General features: G+C 42.9%; 1 protein-coding gene across 2 annotated transcripts in view; it reads left to right on the plus strand.

Moving 5' to 3' along the window:
- Positions 1 to 1,192: 1,192 nt before the first annotated feature.
- The window catches only part of LOC136561954 (tropomodulin-2), a 34,650-nt gene continuing 17,815 nt past the window's right edge, over positions 1,193 to 18,027 (plus strand). The window contains exons 1-3 of one of the 2 annotated variants that reach the window (XM_066558509.1): positions 1,193 to 1,259; positions 10,979 to 11,182; positions 13,421 to 13,577. In XM_066558509.1, coding sequence (XP_066414606.1) covers positions 11,057 to 11,182; positions 13,421 to 13,577 — 283 coding nt within the window. In that variant the 5' untranslated portion in view covers positions 1,193 to 1,259; positions 10,979 to 11,056. Of the gene's footprint in view, positions 1,260 to 10,975; positions 11,183 to 13,420; positions 13,578 to 18,027 lie in introns of both variants that reach the window. The other variant, XM_066558510.1, reaches the window with a different exon arrangement.

Consider the following 18,027-nt stretch of genomic DNA (forward strand, 5'->3'; position numbering starts at 1 on the left):
AGGATTTTTCTACACTCTGCACATTATTGTGGATACAGGTGTTTTCCTTAGCAGCAGTGGCAAAACACCCATGGCAACCCTTCGGCCCCTCATTAGCCTGAATTTTCTGCTCTAAGTCTTGCTACAGACACCTGAGGTGTTTGGCAGGGTTTGGCATTTCCTAGTTGTACTTTTTTTCCATAGGAAAATTCAACTCTAGTGCAGCATCTGCTTCTTAACAAGGCAATGTCTTCTTTTCCTGGCAATGTGAAATGAAACTTAAAGACATCCCAGTCATTGGAACAGCTTTTCTGCTGCTTGTGACTCATCACTTAGGGCTCAGAACCAAGGACCTCTGTTCAACTAAATCACAGCACCCAGTGAAAGCATCGTGATAAATTAATTCAAGGACATGCTTAATTAAAAGGGGTTCACTCAAATAATATTACATATAATTTCAACCAATGGTTAACCTTACTATAGAATAATAGAACAAATATAAATTGACTTGTCAACACTAATTAACAGAAGAAAGGAAAAATATCAAAATGGTCTCAGAGGCCAGCACCCTCTACTCCAAAACTGGCTCCCTGGGGTGACACATCTTGGTTCGGGGTGAGGGCCAGCAGGTTTCTGCTGCAGGGCCTGTTTGGCTGGCTCAGTTTGCAGCAGGTGTTGAGAAGGAGCAAACCGCGTTCTTCGGGATCAGCTGGCGACACGTGTGCCCGGAGCTGACCGGGTACCGCACGCAGGGCGTGCGGGCAGGGCTGTGCTGGGGCAGGGCGGTGGCCGCGGCTGGCAGAGCGCCCAAGGCACAGCCTAGTCTGGTGTCGTGAGGCACACGGGTGACGGAAGGCTCGGGCTGCATCGTGCCAAGCCACAGGCGACAGGGACCATGTGGGTTAGGCGGGACCTCACCTGCAGGCTTGGGGCGGACAGAAGCAGGGAGGGCTGAGTGGGGCAGGGGAAGGGAGGGTGGCCTGGCCGGGGGCGGGAGGGCCACTGCCGCGGGAGCTGCTGCAGCTGCAGCCGCCGCTGCCCTTGCCGGTGCAGTTGCCTGTGCCGGTGCCGGTGCCCGCGGCGGGCGCTGCGGCCGCCGGACTACGAGTCCCAGCGTGCCCGGCAGGGCCGGGGCCGCGCTGCGCAGCCGCCGCGCCGGGCACCCACCTGCAGCCGCCGGGCTCGGGGCGCGGAGGGGCGCGCAGGCGGCGGGCGGCGCCGGTCGGGCGCGGAGCGGCGCGCAGGCGGCGGGCGGCGGCCAGGCCCGGCCCCGCGGCGGGGTAAGGCGGCGGCCGGGCCGGGCGGGACGCGGGGCAGCATCGCCCGCGGGGCTCCGCGCACTGCGGAGCGGGCGCTGCCGGGGCGCGGCGGGGGCGGCGGGGCCGGCGGAGCATCCCCGGCGCGGGGCGCGGATGCGGGGCGGCCCCGATCCGAACCAGCCTCGCCGCGGGAGCCGTGCGGGACACGGCGGGCTCGGCCCCGCCACGCCCGGGCTCCGCGGAGAACGCAGCTGTGACAAGCGAGTGCGCGCCTGGTTATTGCGGAGCGCTCGCATCCTCCGGGTCACGCGTGGGAGGACAGAAATTAGATGGGCAGTTTAATAAAATACCTAAAGAAGGTGTTTGTGTGGATGGTGATGAGCTGCCCCTCCTTGGAGATCTCTGCCTTTTGTATGTCACGGATAGGGCAGGACCGGCGGAGGGTGGTTCTGCTCCGCCGCCGGGCAGCGGGTCGGAACAAACGAACCAATGCCCGGTTCAGGAAGAGATCGCTGATTTAGAAAATGTAAGAACGTTTCCAAGGTCCCGGGGAGCAAAGTGTACCCTCAAAACGTGCACATTGGCATTAGATATTGCATACTGTCTGTTCTGTCATCTTGTAATTAAAAATAATCAGGGTGCCCTAGTTCAAGGGGATTTGCTTTGATGGAAACTTAGGGGAAGGTCTTCTGCCAGAGTAAAAATCCACAGTTAATCAATGAGAAGCATGTAAAGATAACTGAGGAGTATAAACACCAAAAAGTAAATGACAACTGGTTAGATTAACATAAGCATCCTGAGCTTAGCAGTTACATAAACTTCTGAAAAAAATTCTAACATTATTACTAATGAGACAAATACAGAAATTCATCAATATCAAATATAAAATTTAAAATAATTGGAAGAAGTAATTATGTTTTTATACCATGAATGATACACTGTGTAGATCTATGCTTCTCAAAGTGTTTAGTAGAGGAAATCTTCATCAAGTTACTGAGTTGCTCATTTGTAGTAAATAGATTGTCTTTCAATTTCTTATCATATGAAAGCTTTACTTTAACTGACTATTCTCAGAAATTTGAACTTCCTCTGTTCTGCCCTTCACTCTTGGAGAGTGGAACATGTAATGGTAAGAAACACCTGGGATCAGCTGGCCTGGTACTGTAGCATCACATCCTCCAATTCTTTGTGAGGGATGCACTTATAGAAAACTGAAGTCACACTCAGGGGTGCATGGTGGTGTCTCACTGAGTTATACTGACAATATCTCAGTCCTTTCCATGTTATTCTGCACTCATTTGCTGTCTAACAGCCTGCCTGCCTTTGTGCTGGTGCTCTACACTGTGCACATCTTAACTGCTTTCCACTATGGATATATTTAAATTTTTACCACTGGGTAAGAAAAATGAAGACTTATGTGATTCATTTTAGTGACTTCACCAAACTTAATTTCCTAATGCATCTTTTTTCCCATTTATCCAGCTTGGTTGTATCTCTGAGCTTAGCCAGTAGCCTCTCCTATCTTGATAATCTAAATAATTTTGTTCAAAGTGGTGTGCTTTGCTCTCTGTTTGCATACCTTTTCTTCCTTCCTCAAATTAACATTATTTCCAGTATTTTACAACTTCTGGCAAGCAATGTTCATGCATTTCTGCTGTTACTGACCTGTTTTAGGGGTTTTTTTGGTAGCATTCCTATTCCAGTTTGGTAGCATTGGACCTCCTAGTTTGATGGCTTCCTGTAATTGAGTGTCCTTTTGACTGGGGCTGAGGTGGCTGTGCAGAGTTTTGCACTGAGAGGCCCTGGTAGCATCCTGTAGCCACAGGTATTTGTACATGGTGGGTTAATAGTGGGGTGAATGCCTGTGTTCTGTTTACTGACCACAGCAGACAAGTGTAGTGGTGGCTTCTGTTTATCAAAGGGGTTTGGTCATCGTTATTTGGTGCCCCAGAAATCTGTAAAGTTAGTTTTTAAATCCTTCTTTCAAAGAGCAGCAGGGACTGAGTGTCCAGCTGCTATGCTAAAACAGGGAAATCTGAGAACAGTGGTGACAAAAAGGTAGCACTTGGTTTGTTATCTGTTGGCAGCACAGGTGGAACAATGCTGGAGTTTATGTTACCCAGTGTCCTTTTTTCCTATTGATGTTTCCAACATGTGGGAAACAAACACTGCTGTTGTTGTTTCCAGGGTTGGTCTGATGTATTTCATCATAAAAATAAAAAGTCAATTTCCAGGTAATTCCTTCTCCTGTTTGTTGTTTCAGCTGTCGGGATGTGCACATCCTGCATGGTTTCTGGCTTTGGTTTACAGATAAAATGCAAAAAATGTTGGTAGTTATGATGTCTCTGTGCATTGTAAGGAGAAAAAGCAGCTTAGGAAAGATGCAAAAAGAGGGGTTATTTAGAGGGTACCTAGCAGTGGTCATTATTCAGGATCTCTGTTTTGCAGTCAATAGTACATGCTCTTACCCAACCTTTGGGTCTCACTGCTGTGTTTTCACTTGGGCTATGTTATTAATTTAAAAGATCCACTTAAATGTACAAGATGTCCATGGAAGAAGGGACCCATAGCCAAAGGAAAAGCTGAACAGTGCTTGACACTTGGAAGATGGTTCCATTCCTTATCTTGCCACAGACTTCCCATTTGGCCTTGCACAAGGCATTTCTTTCTCCTGACAGGGCAGTGCAGAGGCTCTCGTGTGGCTGATGGTGTTTAGGGCTCCACAGCAGCTGGTTCCATGTAAATGTGACCAGTCAAGGAGGATCCAGAGCCTGGCCTTTGGCTTTCCAGGTGTGCCTCTGTGCAAAGCTGCAGGTCTTCCTCCCCCAGTGTGTGCTTTGCTTTGCATTCACGGTGGGTATGCTGATTACAAGGACTGCAGTTCTTTACCCAACACAAAAGCTGGAACTCTGAACTGGATGAAGACACCTCCTTGTAAACATCCCAGCTGTTCCTGTAATGTGTGTGATCCATGTTCCCTGGGGACCACAGAACCATGGGCTGCCATGTCACAGATGGGGAGATGTCAGCTCTGGGGCAGTGCTGACCAGGGGGTGCAGATCTTTACCTGTTCCAGGTGAATCAGCACCTGTCTGCTGCAAACCTGCAGAGTCTGGTCGTTATTGAAGGAGCTTAAAATATCTTTGGTGCCCCCCAGAATAATGAGGCCATTTCTTTCTCCTTGCAATCTTATCCAAGGGACCATCAGTCAGCCCCCCCCCAGTACAGGTCAGCAGCAGGGCGGTTCTGTTCACGTCACAGTGAGCACACAGACGACAAATTGTGGGTGGAGCTGCCACTTCATCGTCTCTCTTGCCTGTATGAAAAGACTCTGTCCTCCAGGACTCTCAGCCTGCACTTCACACCGCCCTCAGTTTCAGACAGTGACTGGTACGTCTTTATCTTAGAAGAGCTAATTAACATTGCGCAGATTTTCAAACCATCACTTAAGACCCATAAACAGAAGAACCTTGTAGTGCTACAAAGTACCAGCTGCAATGAGCAGAAAGATTGTTTCATTAGTTTGTAACTAAACTTTACCCCTCCAGAAACAGTGGGGAGTGTTCATCTGCAAGAGACAGGACAGACAAACAGGTCTCTGCTGTTTGCCTGTACTCGATGCATCACTGAAATGTCAGACCACCACACACAATCCCACCGATGTCTGCAGGGTTTAGGTTTGTTCTGTCATCCTCTTCTTGGAGGCAGGAAATGAGTGATCTAAAGGTTGGATTTTCTAAGTAAGGCTTAAATCATCATATGGTCACTGTATAATTAGTCATCATATGTTTGTCTGGAAACAATTCTAATGGTTATGATCTAAAAATATCGTGATACCCAGAAACAAGCTATAAATTCATCAGGCATTGTAAAGAAATACTTCCTTTCCAGGACTCAATTTCATGTTTTGAATGGTTATGAGTAATACCACTAATGTTATTTTAGAAACAATCAGAAATTGGTCATTATGTAACATTCTGCCTCAGTGGGAGAAGCATCAATATTTCATCTTTCTTTAATCACTAGGGAAAAACCTCTCATGCTACCTCAAGGGAGTGCATTCCTTTATGTCTTCTATAAATAACAGTGCTTTCATATGGATAATTTTGCAATATACGTGGTGGTTATTTTTTTGTAAAGGGCATGACTGAAGTCCCATTACAATGAATTAATGTCTCACATTTTATTTGCATGGAAGTTATCAATCCCCATTTAAGCAGCCAACTGTGATGTAAACTATAGAGTAGCATAAACATTACCAAGGTTCAGAATGCCACATCCAATTATCAAGTGGAGTTTTTCATCATTGAATAATTATCCTAAAATTTCAGGACTAGTCTAATATTAGGACAACATAATTGTTAATTATTCATTGCTCTCTGTATAGGACTGAACCAGTTGCTGGGAATAGTGCATTGAAGTAACCCTACATTAGCTCTGGAGAAAAACAGCATTTTAAATACACAGGGACTTTGAGGGATTCTTTGCTGCAGTATGACAAAGGATGGCAGTGGGCTGGGCACAGAAGAGGTTTGGCCACACTCTGACTGTCCCAGAGCCAGCCCTGAGGCAGTGCCAAGTGCAGCTGAGCTCTCCCCCCTGCCAGCCCCAGAGACACACTCTGATGAACCCAATTCTGCAAGTCCTCAAACAGGTGATTTGCTCTGATCCACCAAGTGATCATGCCATGTCATGAATGTAAAAGGCTTAGAAAAGGTTACTAGACTGGAGCAGTTCAGTACTCCTTATGTTCTGAAGGTTTTTTTTGGAAACAAATAGAAAAGTTGGGGGATTCTAGAAGAGGAAATACTTTTCTACAGATCTCTTTTCCATTTTGTACCTATGTGAATTTCTTTGACGTGTCTACTGTATCTGCATCAGGACCTGTAGCTGATACTCTTCACATCATGCACACACAAACCCCATTTTGTAATGCTGTGTTACTGCCACACTTGTGTTCTGTGCTGGCCCTAATGCATTCCTTCTAACTTTTCTGAGATTCATGAACCTCCTACTGCAAAACATCACCTCCCAGCATACATCCCCCATATGTTCATGGTTAGAAAGTACATTGGTGCATTTGTCTTGCCTTTTAAGTATAAAAATTAAAAAGGAACCTTATTTATATGTCAGACAATGAAGTATTCCTGATGTTCCCGGTCTGGCACTGGGTTCAGTGTGCTGGTGGGGGCACTCACTTGCCTGGACAGCATGGGACAATCATCCTCCTCCTACTGAGCATCTGCTTGTGTTGCACAAATACGGCTCTTAATCATAATGGCCCCAATCCTATTTATTTGGTCCAGTATCAATTTAACTTGGGATTAATTCCACCTGGTTTTTATTTTCATGTTTAGCTCCATGAATCTATTTAAAGAAAGGGAAGATTTTTTTCTGCATTTACAGGTCAGTTTTACCACTTTTTTTCAAAACACAAATATCCACCACTGTGGATACAGAGATAGTTTAAAAGAGGTCATGCATCAGGATTTCCTTTCTAAAGATCAGTTGCTGTGATTTGCAAAAATGAGAACAATTTCTCAAACCTGATTATAAAAAGCCTCCTTTTTTTCCCAATAAAAATGCAAAGAACTCTATTAATAGATTATTTCCCATTCATCACACCTCTCTATACTTCATAATGCACATTGTTATGCAGCTTCATTCTTAGCTTATACACATTATCAAACCTGGAAATTCACATCCTCTGTATCACAGTCTTTTCCTCTCTGTAGGACCCCAAGACAGATGTTTCTCTAAGTGTGTAGTCTGTGTTTTAGATAGCAGGAGTGACCAGAAGTGCATTTGTAGCTGCTGGTCCATAGGAGATTCTACAGTTCAGGTTGTTCCAACACTTCCTAAGGGATCCAAGCAAATGCAAGGGGACCCCTGTGACATTCAACAGTAATTCAACAGAGGAATTATTCACTCTCTGAAAGAAACATCTGTATCAGCAGTAGAAGATTACAACAGTGTTATGGTATCAGCAGAAACCACAGCTTGGCTCCTCTGGAAAGCCCTTTCAGAAGTGCATAAGCATAACAAAAAATTGCTTATGAACGTGGCAAGGTGCAGAGGGGCTATATCACAGCAGGTGTTAACTGCACTGAGCAACCATGATTTTATGTAGGCTGACTAATGACACCCTTTTTTCTTTGAAAACATGTTTTGAATGCTGATGTTGCCAGGAATGGGTGAAAAGCTGCCCCAAATAACACCGTAAGTATTTCCTTCTTTAGAAGGAATCAGGAATACAGCTACAGCAAGAGGTTCTTTGAAGCTCACTGTGAAACCTCTGTGCTCCACAAGGGTTTAAAAGGAGAACGTGGGTGGCAGAAATCCTCTTCCAGTTCTGCCCCATCCAGAACAAGCACAGATCTCACTCACCTGCTGGGCTTTGCTGTTTAACAGTGGGGCTTAGGCCCAGGGGAAACTGAGATGCTCCATACTGAAACTCAGTGGAGAAAAACAAATGGGATATGTGCTCCCTCATTCCTTATCTCTTTCACTCTTCCCAGCAAGTTTGAAGGGAAACTGCACAGTGTTATCCATGCTCCCTCATCCTGCTTCCCTCAGTGTCCCTAGTGCAGTGTAACATTCAGGAGTGGGTTGTCTCTAGGTTGGACATCTCCCTTGTGCTGTGGGACACCTGATCTGCTTTTATATGCTCAAAATAACAGCAGCAGGGAGCTCTGGGTTAGAACTGCTTTTGTAACTAAGGGAAGCTTTCATACAGTGATCATAACAAAGCAAATCCAATGGATGGAGTGTGCAAGAAGTAAATAGCTGTGCACACTCAGGCCACAGTAAGGAGCTGCACAGACAGCTTGTGGCTCTGTTTACATACACAATATTAACAGTATCAAATCCAATTAGGGAGGTGGAGATCCTTATCATCACATTAGACAGCAGTTTCCAGAGTATGTGAATCAAGAGTTCAGCATTTCCTTCCCAGTCTGACTGGTGCTGAATTGTTGGATTTATCTCCTACCCCTGACTTGTGGTACTGTGACTGGTGAAAGGTCAATAGAGAGCATAAACCTGGGATGTGAGCAATGGGTGCTCCTGTGCAGCAGAGTGAAAGCTCCAGAAAAGCTTTACTGCTTTTCAGGCATTGTGGACAAAGAAATTCCCTAAGCTGTGTCTTCTGCTTTTGTTCAGTCACAAAAGAGTAGGATTCTGTTGTGAAAAGGAAAATATTAAGGGAATTTCTGTTGCAAATGTGTGCAGGCAAGAAAAGCACTCAGATTTCAGGCTCTTCCATGCACTATCAATCTAATAGGGGTTATTCAACACAGTACTTCATGCCATCAGAAAAATTTGGCTGGTACATCTGTAACATCTGGGTTTAAATTTTTCTTTGGGGCATCCCTGCTGGACATGGTCAAACATCTTCTTACTTAAAATAGTGAGAGTTTTCACCTGTTCAAAGTGTCTCCTGCCACATTTCCTCTTTATGGCTGAGCCCTTGGGCAATTCACAAAGAATTTGGGGGTATCTGCGCACACAATCATACTCTGATTCACCTGGGTTCAGCTTTGCAGACCTCACAGAAGCTCTCAGACCCATGGCCCTGCTGATCCCAGTGCCACAATCCCTGGCTGTAACCCTGCAGGGCTGTACCTCTGAGGGACAGGTCCTGGTTCCAGCTGTCCTGCTGACCCTCAGCCAGGGAAACTGCCCTGGACTCTTACAAGTTGCTTTTCCTACAATATTTAATTACCCTACCCTTGGGATTACATTTCTGTCTTTTCCAGGGATGTGATTAAACTCTAATAACCATTTAACTTAAATAGTTTTAAAAAGCTGTAATCCCCTCAAATAAATTTTTTAGCTCAGTTAATGACTCTTAGCTGAAATGTTATGTTTGTAATGAGTTTATCCAAAGGAACTTAGAGAAGGCACCTGATGCCCTAGGGCAGAATGTTGTACTGCAGCTCCATTTGGTTTTACAAATTATAATTTTTAAATAAAATGCTTTCATTATTTAACAAGTAATTTTGATAAAAAATTGCTTGGATTAAACACATATTGAACTAGTGTTCTTCTTAATCACTAAGTACACAAAAACATTGGCTCCTTTGTACTGGTTTTGGTCAAAATATCCCCCACACTCATCACATATGATGAAATTTTGGTATTATAAGAAAATTTCACAACACCTGTAACTTTGTTAAACATCAGATGCTGACTACCTCCCTAAAACAAACTCTCAATTTAAAGAACACTTGAATTCTATCCTGACATTTGGAATGGCTTAATGATGATGTCATGCTGGGAAAACAGCAGCCACAAACAGAGCAGGAATAAGGAAAAAAAGAAAGTGTGTAGGCAAAATACTGATTCTTCTTGGAATAGGATATTAAAGTTTCCAGTCAAGCCTTAATGTGCCTTGCAGTAGTCACAGAATTCCATATATTTCAAATTTGTAAATCCACTGATTATTCCCTGCCCTTTCAATAGGTTGCTGATTTCTAGTCTTTTTGATAAATATAAAAATGAAATATGTTTTAATATTTAGTACTTAAATAGTGAAACTCGTAAGTAAATGAAATATTTTCATTTGGACTTGGAATAAAAGTAAAACAAAAATCAGGATTCCAGCTCATATGACAAGCAACAGAACCCACATGGATTTTATCAGCTTATGACAACTAAAAACCTGGCCAGAGGAAATTAGGGTTGGGGTTGGTCCATAAATCAGTGGTAGGTGCCAGTTGGCTGGTTTCCATATCAACCATAACTCTGAAATCTGTGAGTGCAAAAGCTCAGCTGTGAAACTGCCCAGCTAACTGTGTCATTTGGGGAGTGCTGCTGCTGCTGTGGGAGCTGGGCACACCTGGGAGCCCCCAGTTAATGCTGCTTCTCATCATAAGTTAGTTCTCTTTCACTCTGTCCCTTTACAGGCTGATTCTGGTTCTAGAATTTGTTCTGGACAAGAAAAAAAAGAGCAAGTAAAGACAGAGAGTCCTTTGTCACATTGTCATATGATAGATAATATGACAATGGCTGTTGTGGACATGCAAATGGGATCTTCTTGTTCCCAGTCGGGAACAAGGAATCATATTCAAATTTTAAAACTAAAAGAGTTTGTGAAATACTAACTTCATTTTTTTTTTCATGTTTTTTCAAGTTTTGAACTTCTGCAGGTCTCCCATGTAACTGACTGAAGTACAGATAATATTTTGAGCTATAACTAGCATCTCCTCACTCCAAGAATTTTGATTATATATGCTATCACTTGTATCCAAACATGCTGATGTAAGACTAACTACCAGTGTACCTGACAGATGCTTAGGTAACCAGAATGTGCCAAAAAGTCAGCCAAGATGATGTGGGTTAGCTTTCAGCCAGCAGCAAAGCTGGGATAAGATAGAATACCTCAAGGCATAACATTTTGGTTTTTGTTTGTCAGTGTTGGACTGTTGTCTGTGACTCTACCACTTTCCTTTGCTTCTGGCCAAAAGAGCAAACAGATACTGTTTCCAAGCAAATGAAATAAAGCAGCTATATTTCAATGAAAAAGGAAAAGTTGCTAGTACTTTCCTTATCTGTGTCTCAGAGCTGCTGCTTGCTCTGCCCCCAGGCTACTGAACCCGTCCTGGCTGTTCCCATCCCACACCCCTCTGCTGTGCCAGGACACGCTGCTGCTTTGTTTCTTTAATAAGTGTCACTGTGACCCTCAGCTTTCCAGGACTCTCAGCTCAATGGAGATGCTCACAATGCTTTATTGTTAGCAGTGAGTGTGGCTGGAGGAGCTGGGCACCCCTGGATGGTTGGAATCCTGAGCAGCAGAGCAGAGCAGCACAGCAGGAGCCATGTCTCTGCCCTTCCGAAAGGAGCTGGAGAAGTACAAGAACATCAACGAGGATGAAATACTCAGCAAGCTCTCAGAGGATGAACTGAAGCAGCTAGAGCATGTTCTTGATGACCTTGATCCTGAGGTGAGTGATGAGAATTGCAGCACTGCCTGTCAGAAATGCCACACACTGCAGTATTTTTTATTTCTATTCTGTTGCAGTAGGGACAGTGTGCTCTAAAGGATGAGCAGCTCAGCTACAGACATTTTGGTTGTATTCCTGCTGGGATGTGCTACTTTTGTAAAAATCACTGTGCTCTTGGTCTATTTAGACATGAGCTTGTCTGCAATCTAAATTTTTAGTCATGTTGGCACACTGCAACAAAATGAGAAGCTTTTTATGGCTGCTATTTCTGAGCACAGCAATAAACAAACATAACCTGTGTTTATGGAGATCAGGTCTTTTGAACTTCTGAAATCTGTTGACTGTGTCGTTCAGCACATATATTTTTAGCTGAAGAGAACATGTTTGAGTATGATCAAGGATTCAGCTACACAACTGTCATTTTCCAGAGAATAAGAATAATTGGGATTATATCTATCTATCTATCTATCTATCTATCTATCTATCTATCTATCTATCTATCTATCTATCTATCTATCTATCCCCAATTATATATATATATATATATATATATATATATATATATATAAAAATAAGCCCCCAATTATACATATATATATATATAAAATTATTATATTTATATAATAATTGAGAAATTCTCACAAAGAATTTAAAGATCTCTGGTCTAAGAACCACTTGATCCTACAATAACGAGGTTACAGTCACAAGCATGCAGGGAATTGTTACTGTACCTACCCAAAATTCTTCAAACTGATTTAGGAGCTTGAAAACTGGCAGGTAAAATGGCAGATAAAATATTCAAAATATTCTGTCTGGAGGCAAAATGAATTTGGAGAAACACAATAGATTAATAGCTTCTAATTCTATAGCACCAGTTTGTCTGGAAATTAAGAAGGATTTTAATGTTCTCTCCCACCATGTTGCCACTTCCCACACTACTACCACTTCTACATTTCCTGATATTTTCAAGTATCTGGCATCTCAAATGGAGACACAGAAAACCATTAAAAAAGCAACACCAACCAACACAGTAAATCAGTCCATGGTGCATTTGTATTTATGCTACATGTGTGCAGTGAATTTGGAGCACTCTGGGCACATTTGTGCCTGCACAGGTAAAATAACTGCTGACTCAAATTCACTGATGTGCTCAGAATTCCCTGTGTATTGCCATGGATCAGATTTACTGTGCATGTTCTGGCCAGTGAGGAAATGTTTCTGAAGTACTCTGGGGCACCTTCAACACGTTGGCATTGCTGCATGTGCACTGCAAGGTCCACCTACCTGTATTCTTGGAATTCCTGGACTGAAATGTGGGGGCCTCGTGCATATTCCTATGTTACAGGATGCAGGTGAAATCACAGGATCCCACAGCTACATCTTGAAAGTGGGAATTATCTGCTTGCTTCCTCATACTCTGAATAGCTGAAGTCTACCTCATCCTCCAGTCTCTTTAGTGCATGCCATTCATTTCTGAAGTCTCAGAGACATCTGCTTTAGAATGAAAGGAATTTTTTTTTTCAGTGAGAGAAAAATGGCGAGGAAAAAGTGTAAAGGAAATGTACAGAAAACATAGCCTGGTTTATCTGCCTGGACTGCAAACTGTGGTTATAATCACCTTACTTAGTTCTTTGGTGCTCTGACTGTGAATATGGTTAATACCAATATTAGTGGGTGTGGTTGTGTTCACAGGGGTCCCAGGACAAGGGAAGAGATGAGAATCTTGACTCTATGTTTCAGAAAGCTGATTTATTATTTTATTATATATATTATATTAAAAGAAGGTGATATATTAAAACTATACTAAAAGAATAGAGGAAATATTTCATCATAAGAATGATAATAAAATCTTGTAACTAACCAGAGAGTCTGAAACAGTTGGACTGTGATTGGCTATCAATTAAAAACAACCACATGAGACCAATCAAAGATGCATCTGTTGCATTCCACAGCAGCAAATAATTATTGTTTACATTTCGTTTCTGAGGCCTCTCAGCTTCTCAGGAGAAAAAATCCTAATGAAAGGATTTTACCTAAAATATGTCTGTGAGAAGTGGGTAGTAAGTCAAGAAGCCTGAATGATGTGCTGGATTTTATGATTACATTTAGGTAATGTGTGTTACTGCTGTCACCCAAGAGCATTATGCAAAGCATGGTTTCACCTCCAAAGCACTGAGATGAGGTTTGGAGCAGTGTGTGCAGCTGCCTGCTGTCCTTTCCCTGCCCTGTCTCTCACAGAATGCCCTGCTCCCAGCGGGATTCCGGCAGAAGGACCAGACCACCAAAGCTGCCACGGGCCCCTTCGACAGAGAGCGCCTGCTCTCCTACCTGGAGAAGCAAGCCCTGGAGCACAAGGACAGAGAGGACTTCGTGCCCTTCACAGGGGAAAAGAAAGGTACTGGCCCTGCTGGCGTTGGCACTGGGTGCAGACAGACTAACAGAGTCCCTGCTGTCTGTTCTGTGCAGTGTGCTGGGCACCAGAGCTGGGGGCTCTGACAGTGCAGGGCGAGGCTGCAGTCACATCTAGGGCTGCTGCAGGAGAAGGGGAAGGGCTGCTTCAGCTGCTCTAGTGTCTGCCTCACTGCTCTGCAGTCCCAGTGGCCCATCCCAGTGGCAGCTCCATGGTCTGTCCCAGTGGCAGCTCCATGGTCTGTGCTGGGCTCATGGCCTGTTGGGGGGTACAGCATCAGGAGCACCAGTGCAGCAAAGGGCTCAGGCAGCATCTCCCTGGCCAGCCCGTGCCTCTGAGTGCACTCAAGCACAAAGGGGCCCTCACCAGCCCCACAGGGACTGCTCCCTGTTAAGCATTAGGCCATGCAGGGGTGTTGAGTGGGGGAGGCATTCAGGAGGAAACACATAAATGCCTTTGCGAGTGAATCTTGCCTACAGCTGCTGTACGTAACAGCTCAGGGAATACAGTTACAAAAAATAAGTATTTTTCCACTTGTTTACTATCACATCTGGCAATGCTATTCATGCAGACACTTTCCCTGCTACCCTTGTCCTACAGCTACAGGAAAAAAAGGAGAAAAACAGGAAAACCTAATTCTAATAATTTAAACACTGGTAGGATAACCTCAGGGCAGGAACAGTCATAATTTAAACAAACAATATTCCTTTAGTACCACTAGCTCCTTTTCCCTGTTTATAAAAAATGGACAAAAATGCTGGCCTCAGGCAACCCCTTCATTCACGAAGGAACTTCCTATGTCTGGGTCCATTTCTGGCTATGTAATGCATTTGCCATTATTTCAATGGGATCTGCTTAAGGGAAAGCAGATACTTCAAGAAACTCCAGGGCAGCATTTTTTACAATATGTACCATGACCAAAGATGTAAAATGTTATTTATATAACATTTCACAGGCCAGGAGTTGTTACTATCATTACATTGTGTTCTCAGTCTTTGAAACAATGATTTCAGACAAATGAGACTTTTTTCAGCTCGATCTGATCAGTGTGTCATTTTACCATGCAGCATGTTCTTTAACCTACTTTTTGCCCCATCAAAATGCCCACACACTGCTCTTCACAGGGCTGATGGTGAGCCCCTGACATGCAGTGACAGGACAGAGGTCCTGCCAGTAGCAGGAGAGGTCAAGCACACACTGTGCAGGAAGGAAAGCACTTTACTGTGGAATGGATTTATTACCAATTGTTTTCAGTCACTGAAAACACACTGCTGGGTCAGAGCAGTACAAGTCACTGCTTGCAGGCCCCCAGGTATTTATACCAACACCTTCAGTCATGTCTCACCTTACTGATATTTACAGAGTTAAGGTTAAGATTTTGCAGTTTTCACTATAGTTATATCTGAGGTCTCCAAATAACCATGAAACATCAGTGCACAAACCCCAGCAGTGTATGGAATGGTACATACCCATAGGACTGGCCCTTGATCTGTACAAAATGAGTCCCTGCATTGTCCCTGACAGTGGTACTGTATGCACTGGGCTGTTTATTCCATTTCAGTTTTCTTTTGATGAAGCTGAAGCAACATTATTCCTACATTTGCTTCCAGATGCCCTTAAAGTGCTTATGAGTTCTGCTTATTAGTTCCTGGTGTCTCTGGTGTGGAAATACCACTGCTTTGCAAACACAACCAACCACACATTTCACTTCCCCCAGAGCACAGCGTGAATGCAGCCCTCCTAGCATTTAAAGCTGTCCTTAATTTGGCTTTTGATTCACTGTGTTCATTTACTTCAAAATTACAATTTCAAGAATTATTACAATTATGAGGTAATGACAGCATTTTAGGCTACAGGAATTATTCCCTTAATTTCCTCTTTGTACAACACAAATTCATGACAAAATCCTCAGTATCAGCTTAAGCAGATTAAGTCAAATGAAAACAACCATGTGTTCTGTGATTTCTGCAGTCATTTTACAATTATAATCTAAACACACAGAATTATACTACATTTTCTTTGAAGTCAGAGGCCAAATGCTATGAAAATACCCTTTGTTTCTTTGTTGGTTAGAAATAACTGAATTAATCTGAGATCTGATGAGGTCCAGTACCTTGACAATTAAGAACTGATGGGCTGCACAGTGTCATTTTTGTGCTGCTTTAAGGGAACTGACTTTGAGAACAAAGTTGTTTATTTTGAGCTTGGCATATCCTGAATTGGTACTGGAGTGTGAGTCCTGCTGCCCCTCTGTGGCTTGGCAGGAGGTATCCTACAGAAACACCAGCAATGGAGCAAACTTCCAGCAATGCAGCACTTAGCCTTATAAAACTTATAGCTGCAATCTCTATCTGCCAAATGCACTGAAATCCTCCCATGGGTTGTATGATAAACCTGCTAATTATCTGCTAATTGGTAAAACGTGATGGATGTTCTACAAAGTCCATGTGTGGCTATTCCTGGATCTTAGAATCTGCTTGTAACTGCAGTGTGACTCATTTTGACACTCTCAATTGAAAAAAACAAACAACCAACAACAGGATGGCTGTATTAAAATATAAATTACTTGGTTTACACTTATAAGAAGGTATTTCCCATGCAAGGAAACAAAGCAATCCTGAAAGACATTTTCAAATCTGATACTACATGCTAGATGCTTTAATTGGAGAATAATTAGTATTCTTCCAAAGCTCAGTAATTAGTTCAGGGAAAATAATTTAAATTTCTAAAATGTGTCCTCAGAAGAATTCTAAAGAAGACTATCTCCCAAGGAAAATCTTATTTCTCATAATCTGCCTGTTGATGGTCTCTAAGATGTATTTACAGATTGGTAAATATTTATATGATTATATTGTATAGATTTCTGTTAAATTATTTCTTTACACTCTAAAGGCACTGTAATGTAGCCATTCTGTAAATAATTCCAAATTAATTTGATGCTATTTCTGCTAGTTAAAAATTAAATTCTCAAGCAGCTCTAAAATGTATCCAGTTGTGTATATTTGGGAGGAATTGATGCCAATTTGCCATTTAGTATTTATGACCTAAGAATATTTGTGTGTCAGTAGGATTAGAGTATGTCAAGTGTTGTTTGAACTTTTGTCAGTGTTTTGTACTATGATATTTGTCTGCCACTGGGAAAGCATTTATTTTTTCAAGTTTAGGAAGTGGGATGCTTCTACTAAATGCAAAGTGACATTTCTACCAGTTCTTACAGTTACTATACAAAGCTAAAACTTGGAAGTTCATTGATGAGCTGAAAAGAAGGTGGCATTTAAAATATCCTCCTTCCAGACCAGTCTGTGGTACATGATGATTTTTTTATCAACTGTTATTTTTTATCTACTATTATTTTTTATCTATTGTGATGATTTTTTATCTACTCCTTTTTTTTTTTGTTGTTAATATTTTATTAGAGAGTCCTTGACCAAGAAGCAATACCAAGCAGCTGCTGAAGGACAAAAACTCAGTTGCCTATGTTGGTCTCTAAATGCTGAGCAACCATAAGGTTTTGATTGTCCTAGAAAACAAGCCTAACCAAATTCCAGAGCTGACAGGGATATGTAGAATGGTTAAAGCACAGGAAATGTTAAATATGAACCCCAGACAAGGGGGGGTTGATTATGCAGGGAATTGCCTTGTTTTTGATTGTAATTATGGTTTCAAGACGTTGGAGATGTTTGGCAAAACCAATCAAACGTGTGGAATGCATTAGGGTTTTGGGCCTCTGCCATATTCAGCTTGGTGATGTACTTCATTAATTGCTGCACAAAAAGGATTAAAGCCTGTATGGGATGGATCTCAGATTTCAGTGGAGACCCAACGTTTGCCCCAGTCAGGGCTGGAATGATCACAGGCTCACACCCAAAGCTGGCCACTGAGAAATGTTTTCAGACTGCTTTACCCACATCCTCCCTAATGCAAGTCAGGGCTGGGCACTTCATTTGAATGCCCCATTGTGTGGTTTGACACGATCTGGTGGCTCTCTGGAGCTCCTGTGCAGCACAGATGTCTGTTAGCAATGAGCAGTGAGGGTGAAGACTAAGGGCTGATAACTGGGGCCATGGTGATGGGCAGTTTGTGTTTATTTTGTGTATTTTGGATTTGTTCCTACTCAGGACAGATGTTCTAGAAATCCTTACATAGAACCTGATGGTTTGTGGAAATTACTTAGGGTTGTACTTAAATTCAGTTGACCCAGTGTACTTGACACATATAGCTGGGACAGGTGGCTATCAGACTTCCATCACTTCCATGTGAAGTATATTTTCAAGTTCATGAATACCCAGGAATTTAAAGAAAAGGTGGGAACACGAGGGGCAGAGCAGAGTCAGTGCTGTTTTCTCTGTTTTCTCTGCAGTCTGTACCTCAGTCTGACCTCAGCTAGGAGCTGAGTCCTGCTGTGGCACAGACATCAACTGGGAACAGCATTTCT

Source organism: Molothrus aeneus, chromosome 13 (genome assembly GCF_037042795.1).
Source record: "Molothrus aeneus isolate 106 chromosome 13, BPBGC_Maene_1.0, whole genome shotgun sequence".
Lineage (NCBI taxonomy): Eukaryota > Metazoa > Chordata > Aves > Passeriformes > Icteridae > Molothrus > Molothrus aeneus.